This window comes from Homarus americanus, unplaced genomic scaffold (assembly GCF_018991925.1).
Source record: "Homarus americanus isolate GMGI-L3 unplaced genomic scaffold, GMGI_Hamer_2.0 scaffold51476, whole genome shotgun sequence".
Taxonomy (NCBI): Eukaryota; Metazoa; Arthropoda; class Malacostraca; order Decapoda; family Nephropidae; genus Homarus; species Homarus americanus.
This window is the reverse complement of record NW_024736148.1, coordinates 1270296-1290701: the sequence shown is the minus strand read 5'-3', so window position 1 is coordinate 1290701 and position 20406 is coordinate 1270296. Positions and strand designations below refer to the sequence as shown.

General features: G+C 37.1%; 1 protein-coding gene across 2 annotated transcripts in view; it reads left to right on the top strand.

The window, feature by feature from the left end:
* The window catches only part of LOC121872024 (microtubule-associated protein futsch-like), a 40562-nt gene that overhangs the window by 8892 nt on the left and 11264 nt on the right, over nt 1–20406 (top strand). The window contains exons 4-11 of one of the 2 annotated variants that reach the window (XM_042374667.1): nt 538–6074; nt 9878–10023; nt 11064–11111; nt 11933–12027; nt 13541–13689; nt 18277–18485; nt 19294–19521; nt 20229–20381. In XM_042374667.1, coding sequence (XP_042230601.1) covers nt 538–6074; nt 9878–10023; nt 11064–11111; nt 11933–12027; nt 13541–13689; nt 18277–18485; nt 19294–19521; nt 20229–20381 — 6565 coding nt within the window. The remainder of the gene's footprint in view (nt 1–537; nt 6075–9877; nt 10024–11063; nt 11112–11932; nt 12028–13540; nt 13690–18276; nt 18486–19293; nt 19522–20228; nt 20382–20406) is intronic. The other variant, XM_042374668.1, reaches the window with a different exon arrangement.

The following is a 20406-nucleotide window of genomic DNA, read 5'->3' as shown; positions in this document are numbered from 1 at the left end:
TGCCTCCACACCATACACACCCATGCTCTTCAATACTGTATTTTTATTATTTCTAAATCACATTAGGGTACAGTAGTGAAATGATTTTTCCACAACTTTTATAGTTATATTACATGTAACAATGGCAATGTGCATAGCCATCTCACAGCTGACTGGCAATGTGTTGGGGGGGGGTTCTATTATTACGTATAATGGTTAATTTACTTGATAACCACACTGACCCCAGGGTTAATGATACTTTTCGGGGGACTGTAAATTCGGGGTCAAAATTCGCTCCCTCCCAAAATGAAGCAGCATTGACCCCATACAAGATACAACAGTCATGGTAAGTCAATTCGGAGACTCATTCCCGTTACTCAGTTACACAGTGGGGAGCGAACTTTTGTCTGTGACTGTACATACAGTATAGTACAGTATTGGCATACAATATTGTGTTCAGACATTTAAACTTTTAATTTATGTATGCAAAGTATATTTATATACAAGTATATGTCCACAAATGATGAATTTTATAAAAATTTAATTGTAACTTCCTAGCACAAGAGAAGAACTGGTGGCCCTGATAGCCGAACTTGATTCTGAGTCACCACCTGGGGCCAGCCGAGAAATGTCAGTAGATGGGAGCCACAGTGGCACTGCTACACCCATGGGGCTGAGTGAAGCTCCAACACCAGTGGACAGTAAAGCACCAACGCCGATTGCCAGTGGGCGAACTTCCCCTGTTTTAGACACTGGCCAAGACAATGAGAGAAAAGATAAACCAGAAGAAAGTAAAGAAGTTGCAACTAAGGTGGAGGTAAATAAGATTAAAGAAAAGTTAGAAGGGAGGAGTGATGTACAAAAGGTGAAGGAAGAGGACAATGAAAGGTTGGATGTTGGTGAAAAGGTTAAAGAAAAGCTGGAAAGAGAAGATGGCAAAGGAATGGATGGCAACTTAGAGAAACAGAAGTCTGGAGTTTGTGAACCAACAAAGGAAACTGTGAAAGAAGAAAGAATAGAAAATGTAAATGTAGAAACAAAGGCACTGGAAAAGGTAGAGAAGTGTGTACAGAAATCTGACAGTACACAGGACAAATTAGACACCAAAACTAAAACAGGCAAAAACACGGAAAAACAGGAAGGTACCGAAGAAAAAATGGAAAATTTGAGTGGAAAGGGAGGAGGGAATGAAATGGTAAAGGGAAGGATAGATGAAAAGGAAAAGACTAGTGTAAAGATAGAGGAGAAGGAGAAAGTCTGTGACAAGGTCAAAGAAAAAACAAAGCTATCTGGAGTATACGAAGGAAAAGATATTGCCAAGAGAAAGATTGAAGAAAAAGAAAGCAGTGAAAAAGTGGAAGAAAATCAACAAACCAGTAGAAATGTTGAAGAAAAGGAAAAGGCTTCAGCAAAGGTTGATGTCAAGCATGAGGTTGCTGGAAAGTCAGATGGAAAGAGTGGTAATGAGAAGACTTTACTTCAAGTTAAGGAAAAGGAAAGTATACCAGGGAAAACAAAGGAAAGGGAAAAGGCTCCAATTAAAGTGGAGGAAAAGGAAAAAGCTTCAGTTAAAGTGGAGGAAAAAGAAAAGACTTCAGTAAGAGCAGATGACAAACAAAAGACCCCAGCTAAATTGGAGGACAAAGAAAAGACTTCAGTAAGAGCGGAGGACAAAGAAAAGACCTCTGTAAAAGTGGAAGACAAAGAAAAGACTGCAGTAAAAGTGGAGGACAAACAAAAAGCCCCTGTTAAATTGGAGGACAAAGAAAAGACCTCTGTAAAAGTGGAGGACAAAGAAAGGACTGCAGTAAGAGTGGAGGACAAACAAAAGGCTCCTGCAAAATTGGAGGACAAACAAAAGACCTCTGTAAAAGTGGAGGACAAAGAAAGGACTGCAGTAAGAGTGGAGGACAAACAAAAGGCTCCTGCAAAAGTTGAGGACAAAGAAAAAACCCATATAAAATTGGAGGACAAAGAAAAAACTGCAGTAAGAGTGGAGGTCAAACAAAAGACTCCTGCAAAATTGGAGGACAAAGAAAAGACCTCTGTAAAAGTGGAGGACAAAGAGAAGCCTGCAGTAAGAGTAGAGGACAAACAAAAGACTCCTGCAAAAGTGGAGGACAAACAAAAGACTCCTGTAAAAGTGGAAGGAGGAGATAAGCCCTCTGATAAAGTGGAGGACAGAGGGAAGACTTTAGCATCGACTGAGGAGAAACAGAAGACTTTCACTAAGGTGGAGGAAAAGGTTAAAAGTGAAGTTAAACTGGAAGAAAGTCAGAAAAATGAACCCAAACATGATGAAAAAGATACAACTAAAACTAAAGTCGAGGACAGAGACAAAGGTAGTGGCAGTGTGGAGGAAAGGAAAAAAATTGATGTGAAAGTGGATGAAAAAGAAAAGGCTGGGAAAATGGAAGAAAAAGACAAGGCATCTAGCTTACTGCAAGGAAAGGAAAGGACATTGGATAAAGTGGGTGGTAGTGGAAGTGCAAGGGAAACGGGAAATGAGAAAGATAAGCGTCCAGGGTTTGAGGCACAAAGGCCGCCCAGAAAGATTCTATGGGAATTTTCTAAAGAACCTGTAAGTAATGTCGAGAAAACAGAAGCTACAAGAAAAATTTCAGAATCTGGAAGGTCTGATCAGAGCAGCGAAAGAAAGCGAGAATTGTTGGCAATGGATGTTCAGCCAGATGACACCACCAAAGCAATCTGTGAAGACATTGCTGCAAAGAGAGAGAGAGTAGCGAAGGAGAGAATGAGTATACAAGAAGGACAGGATGTTAAAGATAGGCTAAAGTTGGGTAGTTTTGAGAAAGTAGAAGTAAAAAAGAAAGAGAGTGTTTGGGATAAGCTAAACAAGTTGAAGGAGAAAGGAGAAGCCAATGCCCTTGAAAGAGAATCCTCCAGCAAGGATAAAGAAAAAAGAATTGGTGAAACAGAGAAGAAAGATTCTGAAATGTATAAAAAAGAAAGTAACAGCAAACAAAGCTCTAATGATCCTCATCAGATTACCAGCACAAAGTCAGGACATGAAGTAGCAAAGTTAGGAATAGAACAAGGTAAAGCAGTGAGTACAGAAGATAAAGAAAAAAACACACAGAAAGATCCACTTGATAGAAAACCTTTTAAACAAGATGAAAAGGTACCGGTAGTACAGGCTGCTGCAACAACAGAACCAGAAAGACCAGCATTTAAGGTTAGTGATTCTACACATAGAGGACAGGAAGAGAAAATAAAGGAAAAGTCAGAATTATCAAAACCTGTTGTCTTGCCCACAGGTGCAGAAAGGGATTCATCAGGAGATGGATCTAAGACACAAAGAGTTAGTTCACCAAGTTCTTCTGTTTCTGACAAGTCAGCAGCTGGTCCTGTTACAAAATCTCTATCAACTCCTTATAGCAAACTACCCCTCAGTAGTCCAGTGCCATCCATAAAAGATAGTGATACTTCAGAGCCTCCTCAAAAGAAATTAAAAGTTACAGATATTAAATCACCTGAATCTCACAAAGAATCCCTGAAAGTGGAACATAAATTTTCATCAGATGTGCGGCATCCACAGCAGGAACTTACGGGAATTAAAAAAGATGCTGAAACAAGTTCTACTGCCCAGGTGAAAGTAGGAAAGGAAACTGGTGGATATATGAAAAAAGATGATAATCTCAAAATCACAGACTCTTCAAAAACTGACCAGAGTTCTTCAGGCACTGGTAAGGAGAAAATGAAAATAGAAACCATTGCACAGGTGGGAGTCAAAGAAGAGAAAATGCCCAGTACTGGAACTACATCTGGCAAGAAGGAAGAAGATAAAAATCAGACTTTGCCAGTGAGCGACCCCCAAAAATTGAATGAGAAACCGGGTGATAAGAGTGGGGAATCTACAGGTTTGGTGAAGATTACCACTGTTAAGGATACCAGTGCTAAAGGAGCTGCTTCTGTAGAGACAAAAATGGAAGTACAACATGGTGCTATGGATGTGAGCAAGCAAACAAAACCTGCAGATAAACCACCTGTTAGGGAAAAGATGGTATTAGCAGAAGGTGAAAAAATGGACATTGGATTGAATACACATAAAGATCTTGGTCCTTCAAAGACATCCATGAAAGAGGAAGTAAAGGAACCATCAACAGACACGTCAAAAAGGAAACTTGAGATGGGTAACTTACCAGAGAGCAAGGTACCACGAATTTCTGAGCCAGCATCACAAACTTCAGTGAAAAGCTCTGTTACTCAAGACAGGGAAATGAAACATCCTCTAAGCCAAGCAACAAAAGACTCGCAGATGAAGAATGTGTCAAAAGTACCAGTAGATAAAATGGAAATTGACAAGGTATCTGACAGAGAGAGCCCCAAATCAATTAGATTAAGACAAGAGGAAGGGGAAGGTAGTTCAAAACCAACGAAGACAACACAGGAAGTAGGGGGAGATAGTTCAAAATTAGCCAAGTCAAAACCGGAAATTGGGGGAGATGGCTCAAAATCTGTCAATGTGACAAAGGAATTAGAAGGAAATAAGTTGCCCTCAACCAAGACTGGACAGGAAGTAGAAGGAAATAAGTCACAATCAACCAAGACTGGACAGGAAGTAGAAGGAAATAAGTCACAATCAACCAAGATTGGACAGGAAGTAGAGGGAAATAAGTCACAATCAACCAAGACTGGACAGGAAGTAGAGGGAAATAAGTCACAATCAACCAAGACTGGACAGGAAGTAGAGGGAAATAAGCCACAATCAACCAAGACTGGACAGGAAGTAGAGGGAAATAAGTCACAATCAACCAAGACTGGACAAGAAGTAGAGGGAAGTACGTCACAATCAACCAAGACTGGACAGGAAGTAGAGGGAAAGAAGTCACAATCAATTAAGACTGGACAGGAAGTGGGGGAGGCCATTGAAGAACCATTGATGTTGATAAAGGGTGATGGTGAGGGTGCATCCTGTCAGGCAGGAAATCCCCTGTATGATAGAGACAATAATGAATCCATATTTGACACTCGAAAACCTTGGTGGGAATGTTTTCATGAAAGTGACAATACAAGAAAACATCAAGTCGAGGAGGCTGTGGAGGAAGATGTGATGTACTTCTGGGGGGAGGGTAATGGTGTTGACTGTGACGCTGGTAATAACGGTGATGAAACGGAAAAAAGTGCCGAAACTAAACAGGCAGAAGGTGGTGGAAGTGGTACTGACAAACAAGGAAATGCGGCGCCAAGTGATCGTAAGCCACAAAAAGAAGTGGAGGGTTTAAGAACTGAGGGTGATTTCAAAGAAGTTGATGGGGTTTCAGAGAGTGATGAAGCTAAAGTGAATGGTTTAAGAACTATAGAATCTGTTGAAAAGACAGATAAATCGTTATCGCGGCAAAAGCCGGAAAGTCTATCAGATAATAAGCACTCGAGTGTTAATGGAAAGAAGGTTAACGAGGAGAACAATGTTTGCAATGATAAGGATGATAGCAAATCTCCTCAAGGCAATGAAAAAGATGGTAAAATTGAGGATAAAAATAATAAACAGAGTGAGACTCATGAGAAAGGAAATGAGGAACAGTCAATTAATAACACTGAATTTAAAGAAAGGGAGGAAAATGTTGATGTTGCCAGTGGTGATAAACCATCACCTGATAAAGGAAAAGTAAAAGAACTCAGAAAAGAAAAAGATAATTCTAGTAAAGTGAATACTAAAAGCAGAACTGGGAGGCATAGAAAGGGACAAGAAAATGATGGAAGTGATGATGATAAAGAGGAAAGGCATGAGGAAAGTAGTAAAGAGGAGGAAGATGAAGGTGATGAAGAAGATGATGAAGAAGATGATGATGAAGAATCTGCATCAACAAGAAGAGGGCGAAGGCGATCTTTGGGTCAGGAGAGGGGTAGTGGCAGGGGAAGAGGCCGACCACATAAGAGGCAGCAGCCTCAAGGCAGTGATGGAGAGGATGAGAATGAAGTAGAACATGATGAAGATATTGAAGAAGAAGAGGAAGAAGAAGAGGAGGAGGAGGATGGATTGGATGGTGATGAAGATAAAAATAAAACCCCCGTTCCTGGAAAGAAGCGAAGGCAGCGTGGCAAAGGGAGTACTGCAAGACCTCTACCAGATGGTAAGGCTTTGTTCAATTTATTTGTTTTGTTAAAGTTCTCATTATTTTGTAAAATGATCATCATCTACGCAAGTGAAGATCTTGGTAGTGATGTAAAGGATATTTTTTTCTGTATGTAAGATCATATGTTAAACATGAGACAACATTATCACTACCATGATTGTTAAGGAAAGGTCAAAGAACTTCCAAAGGAAAGGAGAGAGGGAAGATAAAGGTAGGCCTGATTACAGTTAAATAATTTACCTGAATCTTTGCAAATTAAAATTGTGTACGGACTTTTCAGCTATGAGTTTCAATTCAGTAAATTACTAAAGACAAATACTGTGCTGTACAGTAATTTGCGTCATGGTAAATACAATTCTGTATTAAGAAATTGAACTGCTCTACAGAAATAACTTCAGGGTTTCATATTCTTTAGTTGTTTGTGTCTGTGAAGTACATCCAAATGTTGTCATTTTGGAGTTGTTACCTAAACTGTATTTGTGGTGCCTTTTGTTGGTATTTATGATTTGTTAGGCTAACCTAGTGCAGGGCTTCGTCTGGTGATGGACTGGCCTACTTGCTTACAGGCAACGTACCTATTTGAATGTGACTTGACCCATGACAGTATGTTATAATATCAGCGTCAGTGATGTCGACATAACTCTCACTTTCAGTGGCTGTAAGCCCCAAACATCCAGGCTGCATTATGAATATGAGTAACTTGAGTGAAATTTTGCAGACCTAACAGATTTTCCTGTCAATATACTACCTATAAGAACTGGAAGACACATTCCTATGGAAAAATTCCTCTGGCTTATACAGTACAGTATTAGAATGACGCTAAACATGGTTTTAAGCAATTTTTAAAGAGACTCAATGATTTAATTAAGAATAATAATCATAGTTGTATGGTTCATGCAATATATACTAATGACATTAATCCAAGTAGACTGTATTCTACTTATGAAAAACTGTAGTAATCAGTACTGAGGGTGACGGTGATGGATGTGAGGTTGCTCTTCTTGTGTTAGGTTGATCAAGCAGTTGGCAATTACTGATTTAGTCTTCTTGCAAATTTGCTAGAAGCTTATTTGCCGTGTACTGTACTGTGTTAGAAGTGAAATAGAATCAGAAGAATCAGAGTCAGAATTTTCATCAGTTTCTGATTCCCTTTTACTGTAACAGAAGTACACTGTACTGTAGTGTACAGTACTCAGTCATCAACTGCAGTCTCTTACATGTACTGTAAGGTGTAAAACTTTTTTATTTCTTAATTAATGTCCTTTTATTTACTGTATGTAGGTTTTCCTGACTGCACCATAAGCTCTTCAGAAATAAAGTGATACAGTATACACTACATCAGGGGTTTAGAGAACGCTATACACTGTCCTTGTTCAGTAAAGGAGGCTTCCAGATGCCTGTGTCAATACCTTAGCATCTAACGATGTTATGAAGAAAATAAATTTTTTTCATAACTGGGTTTCGTGTGTAAATTGATGCAGCAGATTATTTTAAAATCCTTAAATTGGGTTCTACCTGTAATAGAATGTGTCTTAAATTTGACGGAAAAAATATAATTGAATAGTACTGTATTAAATTACACTGTAACAATATTTACTGAAAACTGTATCATCGAGAGTACAGTATGTATAGTACTTCTTACAACTATATACTATACATTACTGTTTCTTTGATTATATAGTGATCATTTTACAATGGCTATTGTATCTTAATCATACCTATAATACAAGTTACTACCATTTTTATTTGAAGTTTAAGCTATATTATGTGGCATGTGTAATTGTGTATTGTTCAGACTCATCTTACTTTCGCAGAATTTATCAATTTATTTTCCTTGGAGTCTCAAGAGTGCTGCAAAATATTTGATGTTAATTGTATTTTATAACCTACGGTATTGTCTTTCCTTTGGCAACTCATCTATTATGTCCAGTAAGTCTACATATTGTAAACTAAGGAAGCCCTCAGACAGCAGTCCCTGGGTTTAATCAATTACACCTTATTATAACCAGGTCAGTGTAAAGGGAAGTTTAGAAATGGCAGTCACCATTTAAGGTTGAAGGTAATTAGTCAGGACTTTATGTCAAGCAATGTGTAATGTGCATTTTGCTTGGCTTATTCATAAACTGTCATTCCAGGGTTCAAAATTTAGTTTGTGACACTATTGTCATTTGAGGAAACATCTTTCGAGACGTAAATTTTTCTGTACTTGGAGCCAAGTGCCATTTGCCCTATTTTCTTAGCACTTGGACAGAATTTAGCTGGTCCACATAGTCCAAAGTGCGTGTATTCAGTAAGGCATTAAGTGCCCAAGTTATTGTCAAGTTGTAAGAATTTTTATGTTTGTTAATGATCTAGTTTGAGTTATAAGCCAGTGTGCATTGGTTCATGGAGCCACTCCCTCCCTTACAGTGTCAAGGGTGGATTTCAATTTCAGGCTATAGGCTCTGATCTGAGGTTTTTAAAAATAATTCACTGGTATTATAAAAAATGGACTAAAAAAAGTTCTCATTTTTATATTGGTTATATTGTATACACTGGGTTTATTGCCTCAAGAAAAAATGGACCTGTATATAATATTTCCAGTTGAGATATAATTGTGTGCCCTTCTGTGTTCTGCCATAGAACATTGGGGAACCCTTTTGAGGGTCTATTAGTTGGTTTGAACTGAGTTACGACCCTCCATCAGTGTTATCACCCACAGGCGGGACCTATCGCTAAGGGCAGCTCCAGGGTCCTTTAACCCAGGTAAAGTACCCCAGGAGAGAACAACTTTTGTAATCCCTAAATCCCGGTGTACCTGTACTTTAAATTACTTCCATTGAATCAACCAGTTTTTTGTTTGTTTCTCGTGCATCTTATCTGTGATACCAAGCTTCTACAGGAATCTCTCCTCTGAGAGGGTGGCCACAACAGAAGAGCCTTCAGGTCACCCTGTATCTCTCCTTCCCATGTCACTTCCCCTTGATCTTTCCCAATTGTATAGTTCCAACTACACATATTGTAGGCAGTCTCCTTCAACACAACACACTGATAAATCATCTTGTACATCCTCTTTACTCTCCACTCCCTATTGCATCCTACTCACATGTTCATCTCCAGAGGTCCATGGGTGACCATCTCCAACTTTTATAAAATTTCACTCCTGTGCACATAATGTAGAATTGAATGCTGTGTGCTTAATTTTAATGTCAAATTTCAGTTACTGTAGTTTTGATTTTGCTCATAGAAATCAGGAAGATTTCTGGGTGATTTGGCACCTGTCAAGATTATCCACAACCTTTTGCAGTTCTACTAGAAAATGAGAGTTCAGGATTAATTCTCCATTTATGACCAAGCCTAGACCAGGCTATGTGACTACCCTTCCCCCTCCCAGTGGGTAGTGACAAAGTGAGTTGGAGCTGAGGTTTGTGACCTGGAATTTTGTTTATTTTGGAGCTAAGCCAAGTGATCGTCTTGGTGAACACAGATTGATGTGATGCCAGTTTGTTTCTGAAGCTCCCTTATCAGGTACTTGGTTGTGATAGGAAGGTGTGAATAATCACTAGATTAGTCCTACTCATTATTGTTTAAAGGTTTCTTGGGTTTTGAACCCAAAAGCTTGGTGGACATAATATGTGAGTTGCCAGGTTTATTTAGATCTATGACTTCACTTTTTCAAAGGATGTACAGTACCCACAGCCATTCGTTAGAGATTGAAAGTGTTCTCACGATTTATGATATCACAGTTTTGGTAAGAAAGTCTTATGCTTTGAATCACCTTTTTAAATATAGTATATTTAAATTAATTTTTATACATTCAGTCCCTAGACAGAGGTCTGTCCGCATTGCAAAAATCCGGGAGAAGGAGGAACAAGAGCGGAGGCACCTTGAAGCAATGAGATTAAAACAACTTGCTGAAGAGAATCGTCTTCGAGAGCTCAAGAAGAAAGCCAGAGAGGAAAGAAGGGTGAGAGACCTTTGGTTGTTTAACACTATCAAGTAATGTAGGTGTATAAACCTATCTTAAAGTTTTTTAGAATGATGACTCTGATTCATGGAAGTAGAGTTGGAGCTAATCAGGTTGTTCACAGATACTTGTTTGCAAAAAGACAGGTCAGACATGTATCATTCATAACTGAACATTCTGCAACAGATAAAGATGGATGAATTTCAGCTTCCAGGCTCCGGTTCACTGCCCAGAATATGACAACCTTGGGACCAAGATCAAATCAATACTGTATTGGGACCTTCAAATCTGTTGCCCACTACTAGATCTATTTCAACTAATACTGTACTTGATGACCCCTGAGGGACTTACCTGAAGTTCTATAATGTACAGCTTAAAGTTTAGAATAGGTAATGGGTGTGTACTATACTTTTAAAATGTTTATTATATAGTACAGTAAACTGTAAAGGTATTAAAAGAATTATAAAGGACATTATAATGAATCAGTCCCCCAACCGCCTCAGCGCTCCTTAGCAAAGCAGTTATTCCTGTGAAGTTTTTATACCCTACAAAGTTCTCATCTTCTCTTACTGTTGTTGTTTTTTAACTGTTTCTTCGCCATTCTTTCATATTATTATTATTATTATTATTATTATTATTATTATTATTATTATTATTATTATTCTGTATCCTCAGATACTCTAGATTTTATTCTTTCACAATTATGTCTTACAGAATTTTGAGAGAAAAATACACTACCTGTAGTTATAATTTTTTCAAGGATGTAAATGTTTTAGATATGGCTTGAAAACTGTCATCAGAATGAAGAACAAATCCCAAGTCCCAAGGTTGTGTCTGGTAGCTGGTTTTTAGGTATTTCCAGATTCTGGTTACCTGGGCTAAAGGCACTCTACCTGTACTGTACTACCAGAAATATTGTTCTTAATTTTATTCTTATGAGGTTTACTGAAATATTCATATGTATCAGATAGGAAATATATATATGCATGTATATATATATAAATATTTTCCTATTTTAAATTTATCATCTGTTTTTGCAGTCACAAAGAGAAATGAAGAAAGGAAGAAGAGAAAAGAAAGAAAAGAAGGTAAGCTTGGTCATTGATAAAAGCTTTCTCCTTGAATGTGTGTCATTTCCTCTAACCACTGCTGTTAGTAATTAACAAATACTAACCACCTCTTGCCTCACTCTGTGAACTTTTGGCACATTTTCTCCATATACAGCACAGTACTTGATGCTGTACTTCATTTTTATGCCAATCCTGACTAAGGTGCTGCACCTAAGGAAATGTTCGTCTTCTCTCTTGTTCCATCTTTTCAAAGAACACTGCAATATGTTGTTGGCAATTGAGTATGTTAATTTTTTAATAGGCCGAGGCAAGTTTGTGTCATATCCCTTTGTTTGTTAATATTAAATGTCTTCTACCTAATAGCTTTTGGTATTATAGATAATTTGTTGACAGATTTATCTTGTTAATTCTGAGTAGTTTATTCATTCATCCAAGATTAGAATTGGAGTTCAATTCAGTAATCTAAATATAGAAACTAAAGGTTTGTATGTTTTGTATTCCTCAAACTATATAATTTTTGTTTCATTATAAACCAGTGATATTATATTATCAAAAAGCATCAGGTGAAGTCTGTACCGTAGTTCTTAGAAAAAGTCTGTAATCATTAATCTTGAAAACACAATAATATTTCCATTTTGGTGAAACATGGAATAAGCTTTCCGTTAAATAAATTCTCGAGAATTACACAAGATCGTAAGTAACCTTGTATAATGTTTGTTAAGTGACCAGAGAAAGGAAATTTTCTTCTTTATATATACAGTATATGGCTTCATGATCATATTAAGACATAAATCAAAATCTTTTAAGTTCTTGTTCATGTATAGTATTTTATTTTTCAGGAGAGGGAGAGAAGAAAGAGGAAAAAGAAGAAGCGTGGGAAGAGAAGGAAAACAAATCCCAGTGATCCATGGGCTCATTCATCTACATCATCCAGGTAACTTTTGTGAATGGTAGAGTTACCTACTGTATATCAAATGGTGATAAAAGGTTTGCATGAGTGTGCACAGTCCAAGCACAGTGTTCAGCATTGTGCACTATTTATCAGGTGGCTTGAGAGAACTGCAGCTCTCAAAAAGGCTCAGTGGTGCCAGTTTATCCTTTTCCTGTTAGTTTAGTGAAATTCTGGCCAAATAAAGTGCTGCTTCAGTTTCACTCAATGTTATGTTATGTATGGTTTTAATTCTTTGCAGTAGTCTTTAGAGAACTATTGGGCCCACTTAATAATAGTATTTGGGCACAGGTCAAGAAGTAAGGGTGAAGAGCCGTGTCTAAACAATTATAATACAGTACAGTGCTCCCTCGGTTAACGAATGGTTCGATTAACGAAATTTGGTTAACGAATTAGCTCCCATAAGGATTTTCAGTTTGAGTAACGAACAAAACTTCGATTAACGAAATCCTTACAATAAACGTTTTCTTGTGTGCATCAGCTGATCGGCTAGTCCGCCAATAAAGTAATTGGTTCTATGTTTACATTCGTTTCCAGTGGAGTAAATATCAAGAAAGTTGGTCTCTTGAATATTTCTGAAATTTAGTTAACATATTGATAATATCGACAGTACAGGGAACAGTTTTTGTGCGTCCATCAGCTGATTGAATCACCCACCAACACTTCTCAGTTTAACTTTGTTTACAGTGGAGTGAACATCGATTTTGTTGGTCTCTTGAATATTTTTTGCATTTTTACATTAAAATTTTTGGTCATTCTGTAATTATTGATAATATACAGTGCAGAAATTATTATGAAACATGAAGAAGGCATTAGAACCAATGCACTCTGTAAAGAATATGGCATGTCATCATCGACTGCCTCTACAATCGGCTGTTTGATATGTAAACAAAGCTTCCGGTAATACGACACACACCTCAAAGTAAATTATAATACAGTATTCTATTGTTTTTTATTTATTATTGTACAGTATACTGTATGGTACAGTACTGTATTTAGTTTATATTTAATGTTTTGTTAATTCTAATTCTATTACTGGTATACAGTACTTTGTATGTACTTTTTCTGTGAGTTGGAACCAATTACTCTACAGTATATCCCATTGAAATAATAGATTCGGTTAACGAAATTTTCTGTTAACGAACGACTGTGAAACGAATTGTGTTCGTTAACCGAGGGACCACTGTACAGTATATTTAATTTTTTGAGATGAAGTGCCATTGGTGTTCAAAAATATGCATGCTTCGGGATTTAAGGTTTAAATTAATTTAGAAATCCTTTTTTTTTTCACTAGTTTTCAATGTTGTGGGTGGTGATGATAGGAGAGTGTCTTCTTTAAATTGGTATATATGTATGGCATATTACATATTCTAATATACTGTATACAGTATAGCATAAGATAAGAAAATATGTTTATCTCTTGGCATGTCTTTTAATTTGGAAATGACTGTAATTTATAATTGTATCCCCCAACTCTTCGATTGATCCTGATTATCAGTTCCAGTTCTGAGGAGGAGGAGGAAGAGGATATGGATGATGAAGAGGAAGAAAATTTGATTTTTAAGAGTGATCATGAATTTTCTCCTGAGTCCGACATAGAGGAAGCTGATGCTCAGCCAATAAAGAGAGCACGAACAGCTAAGAAAGGTAAGCTGGCAAGGATAACAAGGATACTGTAGTGTATAAAGATGCATCAGTGATACACCTTGTAACCTATGACAAGTTTTTTTTTTATTTACAGTGCTGTAATTGTCTCGGATATAATAAGAATTGACAGAAACATGAACCTTATTCAGAGGTTTAAGGAAATGTTGCTTAGTAGCAAATTTTTTTTAAATCTGATCACTTGTTAAAGTTACTACATAAAAAGAAGTGTAACAGTTGGATAAACAAATAATGTAGATGGGCAAAGCCTTCTGCTTTTCCCTTCCCCATTGCTGGTGATGCAGATATTATAACCTATGATATCTCTTGCATGCTGCCTCGCAATTATGGCTGAGTATTATGGTACAGTATTTTGTTGGTCATAACTGTGCATCCACTCCTCCTCCTTTTTGTAATTTGGAGAGCAGGAATGAATTTGTCTCATTTTTAAATGGCTTGCTTTTTTTGGGTCTCTATGTTTGGGTGTTCATTTTGATACCGAAAGGCAACACAAGAATTCTGCATTGGGAAAAAGGGAGTTAGTAAGTTTGGTGCAGTTTTGCTTTTTTGAGAAGAGTAAACTTCCCATTAGGGTGTGAGTGCTGCATAACAGTAAGCTTCTTTCCACTTCCTCCCATTTTGATCGTTGGCAGTGATTTGCTGGTAGCGCCAGACTGGCACCATGTTGTAAGTACCTTTGGATGACCACCAGATGCAAAAGTTTAGGGGCTCACTGGGGAAACCCCAGAAGCTTGAATGTAAATGTCAATGAGTCACTCCTCACTGGCTGTAGTATAAAGTGGGTTTTCAGGATCTATCCCTCAATTTTGACTGTATTTTGGCTTGCTCAAGATGAGGAGAGATTTTTAAGGTTAATATGGGGGTCTTGTACTGGTAAGTATTGTGCCATTCTCAGCCATACTCTTATTAGTTGTGATAATAATAATTTATGGCCATTAATGATAAGTATATGTTGTAACATTTATAAAGTAACTTGTGCTTTTGTGGCCTTGGAATTGGGATAAGGTCCTGAAGACCCTTGGCATTTGTGGCCAAATTGAGGTGGATAAGGAATCCTTCTCTTGGTTTTTGTTTATGGGTTTTAACCTTTGAAGGATGTATGTTCAGTGCTAGCTTATTGCTAACTTTTATTGTCTTTTCCTGTGTCTCAGGAGGGCTCTGGAGGGATTGATAAAATCTCTTTGGATTGGATCTCATGGGAGCTGGTTGTTTGTGCCCTCCCCTCACTTGAAGAATGAAAGAGGTTAGGAAGCTTAATACTGTAGTTGCAAGGGACAATTTCTTTGGTACCTCCCTTTGGCCTCTCAGATTTTAGTCTCCTCTTCTGCTCTTGCTGTCTGAAACTTATTGTAATTCACTTACTGGGGTTATTTGAACAGGTTGGAAAAAACTTGTTTCTGTCCTTTTCCTTGGTTGTTTTTCTAGGTATCCCTCAATTTACTTTGCTTGGGTTCTGGGCTTTTGGTTCAGAGTGTGGAGCTTCCTCAGTTTTCAGTAATTAAGTTGATAATACCCTACTGTATGCTTCTGGTACAGCTGCATGACTTGTAACTCTTTGGTTCTTTGATATCATTGAAGGAATGACCTGATACCTATGTAAGGGTGGCTATAGATTTATGTGAGACAGTGATTACCCTGGTTTTAAGTGTAACATTTAAGAGCTGAGTGACAGCAAAGTTTATGAATCAATAGTCCTCAGGATCTGTCCTCCATATGAAATTAGTTTAACTTTCCTACATGGCTACATTGTCTCACTAACATTTGAATTGTTTCTATAGTACCTCTGCCTCCCTTTTCCAGCTGACAGCAGTTTTGAGAGCTTCCCATGGTAGGACATCAGGTCATAAGTGGAGGCTTGGTCCTGTAAATCCATTTTATGATCAAGTCTGTAGCTGGGCAACTTTTAGCACACTCTCTTCCCTTTGGGTTATTGGTAGCCAGTTAGAAACTTAATGGTGGTGGTCATAGAGGGTTAGCTTGAAATAGCCCATCAGCTAAGAAGAAAGTTTCTTCTTGTTAACAAGGCATTGGCTCTTATTAGACCTCCTGACTCTCAAGGGCAAATTTCACTTCCAATCTTTTTAGGGCAATGGTTGTATCAAGGAGGGATGGAAGATTGATAAACCAATCTCCAGCCACTATAGCTGAGAGTGACTTGGGCAGTAACACCATGGCAAGGTGCACACAGTTAGCACTGCCCAGCTTCAGGTTTAGTCATGGAAAAGGATTTCAGGATCATTCCTCCATTTTTTCTTGTAACTGTTAAGTACATCTTTTTTTTTCATTGATTCTGCCATTATACTTTTTACCAATTTGATATGCATAGCTTTTATTAACTGCCCTAACTGTTAGTGGGGAGACTTAAAGTCTTACCCATTGTTGTTAGGAAGAGGAGGAGGAGGAGGAGGGGGAGTGGAAGAAGAAGGAAGAATGGGAGAAGGAAGAATGAAAGTGAAGGAATAGGAGGAGTAGGAAGAGGAATACATCTTAAACTAAAGGTGGGGACTTATTGTTTTACCTTTATTATTATTATCATTATTATTGTTGTTGTTCTTATTATTATTATTATTATTATTATTATTATTATTATTATCATTATTATTGTTGTTGTTGTTATTATTATTATTATTATTATTATTATTATTATTGCAGAATAAATATTATTTCTGGAAAACTGTGTCAAGATTTTTAGTTAGCACTTTTTTTGTAGTAGTTGAAGTGAAGCTATAGATGAAAAAGGGGTCGAGGTATTTTTTAGGGGATAAAGGTAAAGTATGACACCCATGTTGAGGGATAAGTGGTCAGATTTTTTATTTTATTTTTATTTTGTTTTATTTTTTTGCAATACCGTAGTGTATAATGTATGTGTGTGTATGTATGCATTTTTAAGATCTCTTGTTTGATGAATTGTTTTAGAATTTTTAGGGATGAAGGTCATTTGTACTCAATAGGAAGATACAATGGTGATTACTGGAATGTGAGTTGAATACAGTAAGTCCTCTATTTATGTTATGGATGCAGTCCTCAAAAACAGGACATTAGGTGAAATGACAGAAATTTATTTATATTTTCCCATAGAAGTAACGTTATAAATAGAGGATGTGTTTCTTGTGTTATTTTTTGGTAATATTTTGTAAAAAAGGTTTAAAATAACTACCAGAAGGGATACTTTTTGTTATAAGTCTAAACAATCATAACTAATACCATATATTTGCACAGAGAAGGAACCCCCAGTAAGTATTGAAGAATTTATTTATTAAAGTCAGAGTTTATGTACTGTACTGTGTGATGCCCTCGCTGTAATGCTGTGTACAGGAGTAAGGGCATCCTTCCTAATTTAATTCTTTGGTGTTTTCTTGGCAATTTTCTTTCCTTAACTGTTAATTTGTTACACATTTGTAAAAGGAAACAAAGGTGAACAACAGTTGTTAAGAAACTACTAATTAATGTCACTGGACAGAAACAAAACAGCTGATAACATCAGGCTGACAGAGATGCAGTTATGAGCAAATGTGTACAGGGTATATGATTTTTTGTTATCTCTTATTTTTATTATGGGAATATATAAATACCGTATCAAGTTTAACAAAGTCTTTTTATACATAGAAATATGATGTGTGCTAAATGAATAGATTTTCATACTAACCAGAGATGGCAGAAAAAGAATTGCTTGTAGAGGCTATTCAAAGTAGTGACGGCAGTGAGTTTGTAGAAAAGGCTTTACTTTTAAATGGCACATTTTGAATCTGAATTTGTTTTGTAATATGTTAGTGACAGTCAGGTGAAATGACATAATTAGGATTAAAGTAAATAGAGGATTTACTGTATGTAGTCCATCTTCAGAATTTCCTCTGGTGGTGAGTGTCCTGTACACATGGCAGCTGAGCACACCACACAAATGTGCATGAAAAAATGAGGTGCAGGAAGACTTGGAGGTGGGCAATATAGTGCATTTAGTTACATATATTACTTTCACCTATCTTGATATGCTTACTGCTACAACACTAAAAGTGTCACAAGACCACAAATAGATATTGTATGGCACAAACTGTGGTTGAGCAGAGATGATATAAAGATATACTGAGAGAATAGTACATGAATGATTGGACACGTGGTGGATGTGAGGTTTCCGGGCACTGCTTGGGCCAGTTGGAGTCTGAACTGGGTAGTGATCTAAACAATAACCCACATCATGCATTTCCCAATTAAAAATTCACCACAGTGGTTACAATATATTTACACTACAGTACACAACTGAAGTTTCTGGCTTTCTTCCAAAATTAATATTACTGGTATTTATCAGATAGCCCAGAGTGTTGTGAATAAAAGCAAGTTTGCATTGTATAATGAACAACAGTTATTTGAAGATATGAGGGGAGAGGTAGACAGTGTTTATCAAGATGGCACTCATTTAATCTGTCTTTCTCTCTTTTTTTTTCTTTACTATTTAGTGCTACTCTAAGAAACTACCCAACAGATGTAAATTAGTTTTGTTCGGTTTTTACTGCTATTTATATATTAATAACTTGATCACCAGTCATTTGCTATCATTGTTAAAATCTCTTTCAGTTACTACAGAAAGTGAAGAAGAGGATGAAGATGATGAGGAAGAGGAGGAGGAAGAGGATCAAACACAGTGTACGAAGTGTGGCCATGATGATCACCCCGAAACTATTTTATTGTGTGATAATTGTGACGCTGGCTGGCATCTCTCCTGTCTGCGGCCGCCTCTTCTTAGTGTTCCTGAGGGAGACTGGGTGTGCCCAACCTGTGAACATGTAAATATGATTCCTCCTCATAGTACATATATTATTATTGATATAACTTGGGTATAGGATTGCAGCCCTATAACATACACCAAACAATTTAGTTTAGACACCACTTTTTCTTCCTTAAATACACATTCCATCATATCAAAACATATTTTGATCACTTGTGTATGGGGTCCCCTCTCTACCAGACAAAATTAACTGGTATTAGCCAAGTACGATAATAAAAGTGGTGTCCATTAAATTCTATTATGCTTTCACTTTGAGTATGAACAGTTACTTCTAGACTACACGTTCAAACTTAAAGTGATGGCATAATAGAATTTAGGTTGTCGCAAATCATACATAGTTTGTCTAGATGCTTGCTTGTGACAGCCCATCCTGCCATCTATTGAGGGTGGGGGAAACTTGAAGTTATCATCAGTTAATTGATTGTCTTTGCCTGATATTAAACCTTAAGAAACACTAGAATATCCCTTTCAAACTGTGCCATCTGTAAGCAGCATATAACTTACCTCTCATATACATCTTGTATTATTATTTAACAAATTTCTGCATCCCTCCATTATTTATACTCTCTCCTCATACTACACCACCCATGAAAATTTTGATCATTAGTGACATTACACATTGTTGATGTGGTCCTGTGTTACTGGATACCCATTTTTTCCTGACAAACTCTAACACCAGTTTTCACCAGTTACCCTTTACCCTAGTGAGTTGTTAAATGAGAGATTTAAGTCTTAGGATAGCATTGCCCAAATTAGTTTTAGTTAAATAAAATGAGGACAAAGTGCTAATATATCTTTCTTTTCAGGTACAACTTGTAAATAAATTACAAGCTCTTTTACATGAGTTTGATGAGTGTCAGAAGAGAGCACATAATGAAGAACTAAGAAGGCAAAGAATTGCATATGTCAATGTGTCTCTCTCTAATGTTCTACCAGACGGGAAAAAGAAAAAGAAGAAGAAGCACAGAGGTGGTGAGGAAGATGAAGATGACGATGATGATGATGATGAGTCAGGGTCTGATTCTGATTCAGAAGTAAGTGCTTCCATGATTTAATGCATTATTGATATGTATGTCCTGCACTTGTGAATATTACACACACTAGAGAAAGAGAGAGGAGTTACTTCAACAAAACTCTCGTCTGCCACACTGGTCCCGTCCCAGAAACTGCCTGTACATGTTTTGTTACAATTAATTTTTCTCGAGTTTTGATGCTAGTGAATAGGCTTGGTCTATGGGTCACCTTATTCCCCAGGGACCCTTTCACTCTCCCCTGTATCCCCTCTCCCCATGCTATTGCAATCACACACTTACATGATGATGTGATATTTTACCCTCTTTTGTGTGTATTTTGTGAGATAACGAGTGACCCATGCCCATAAGGCCAGCCAAACATTCACAGAGTAAAGACAAAGAGAAAAAGTAGTTAACCATCAAATAAAAGTTTGTTTAAGGAATAAGAATAAGGTCACAAAATTCACCCATAGTATTTTACTGAGAGGTTAAATTTTGTCCTCAAAACCTTTTTGTACTATAATGTTGGGTGGATATAGTACAAACATGCCTTCAGCTCAGTGTCCTAGGCTAGATCAGTAGATAAGATTTGAAGGGAATTATGAATCTGAAAACATTTTGAAAAATTTGTTATTTCAGAAAATTTATTTTCTGATTCCTGATACTCAAGTGTAATTATATAGAATGAGTAGGTGAAAGTAAACTATTGTAATGGTCTATAATTTCAGGATTCCGACAGTGAGACTGATGACAGCAGTGGATCATCAAGTCAGTCCTCTTCAGACTCCACAGCACCACTGTACACTTTAAGAGCGCGCAGTTCACGCACTCTCAAAGAACAAGTGGAAGACTTTGATGAGATGATCAATGAGGCCATACGAGTAAGTTTCCAAGAAGTTAATTTGA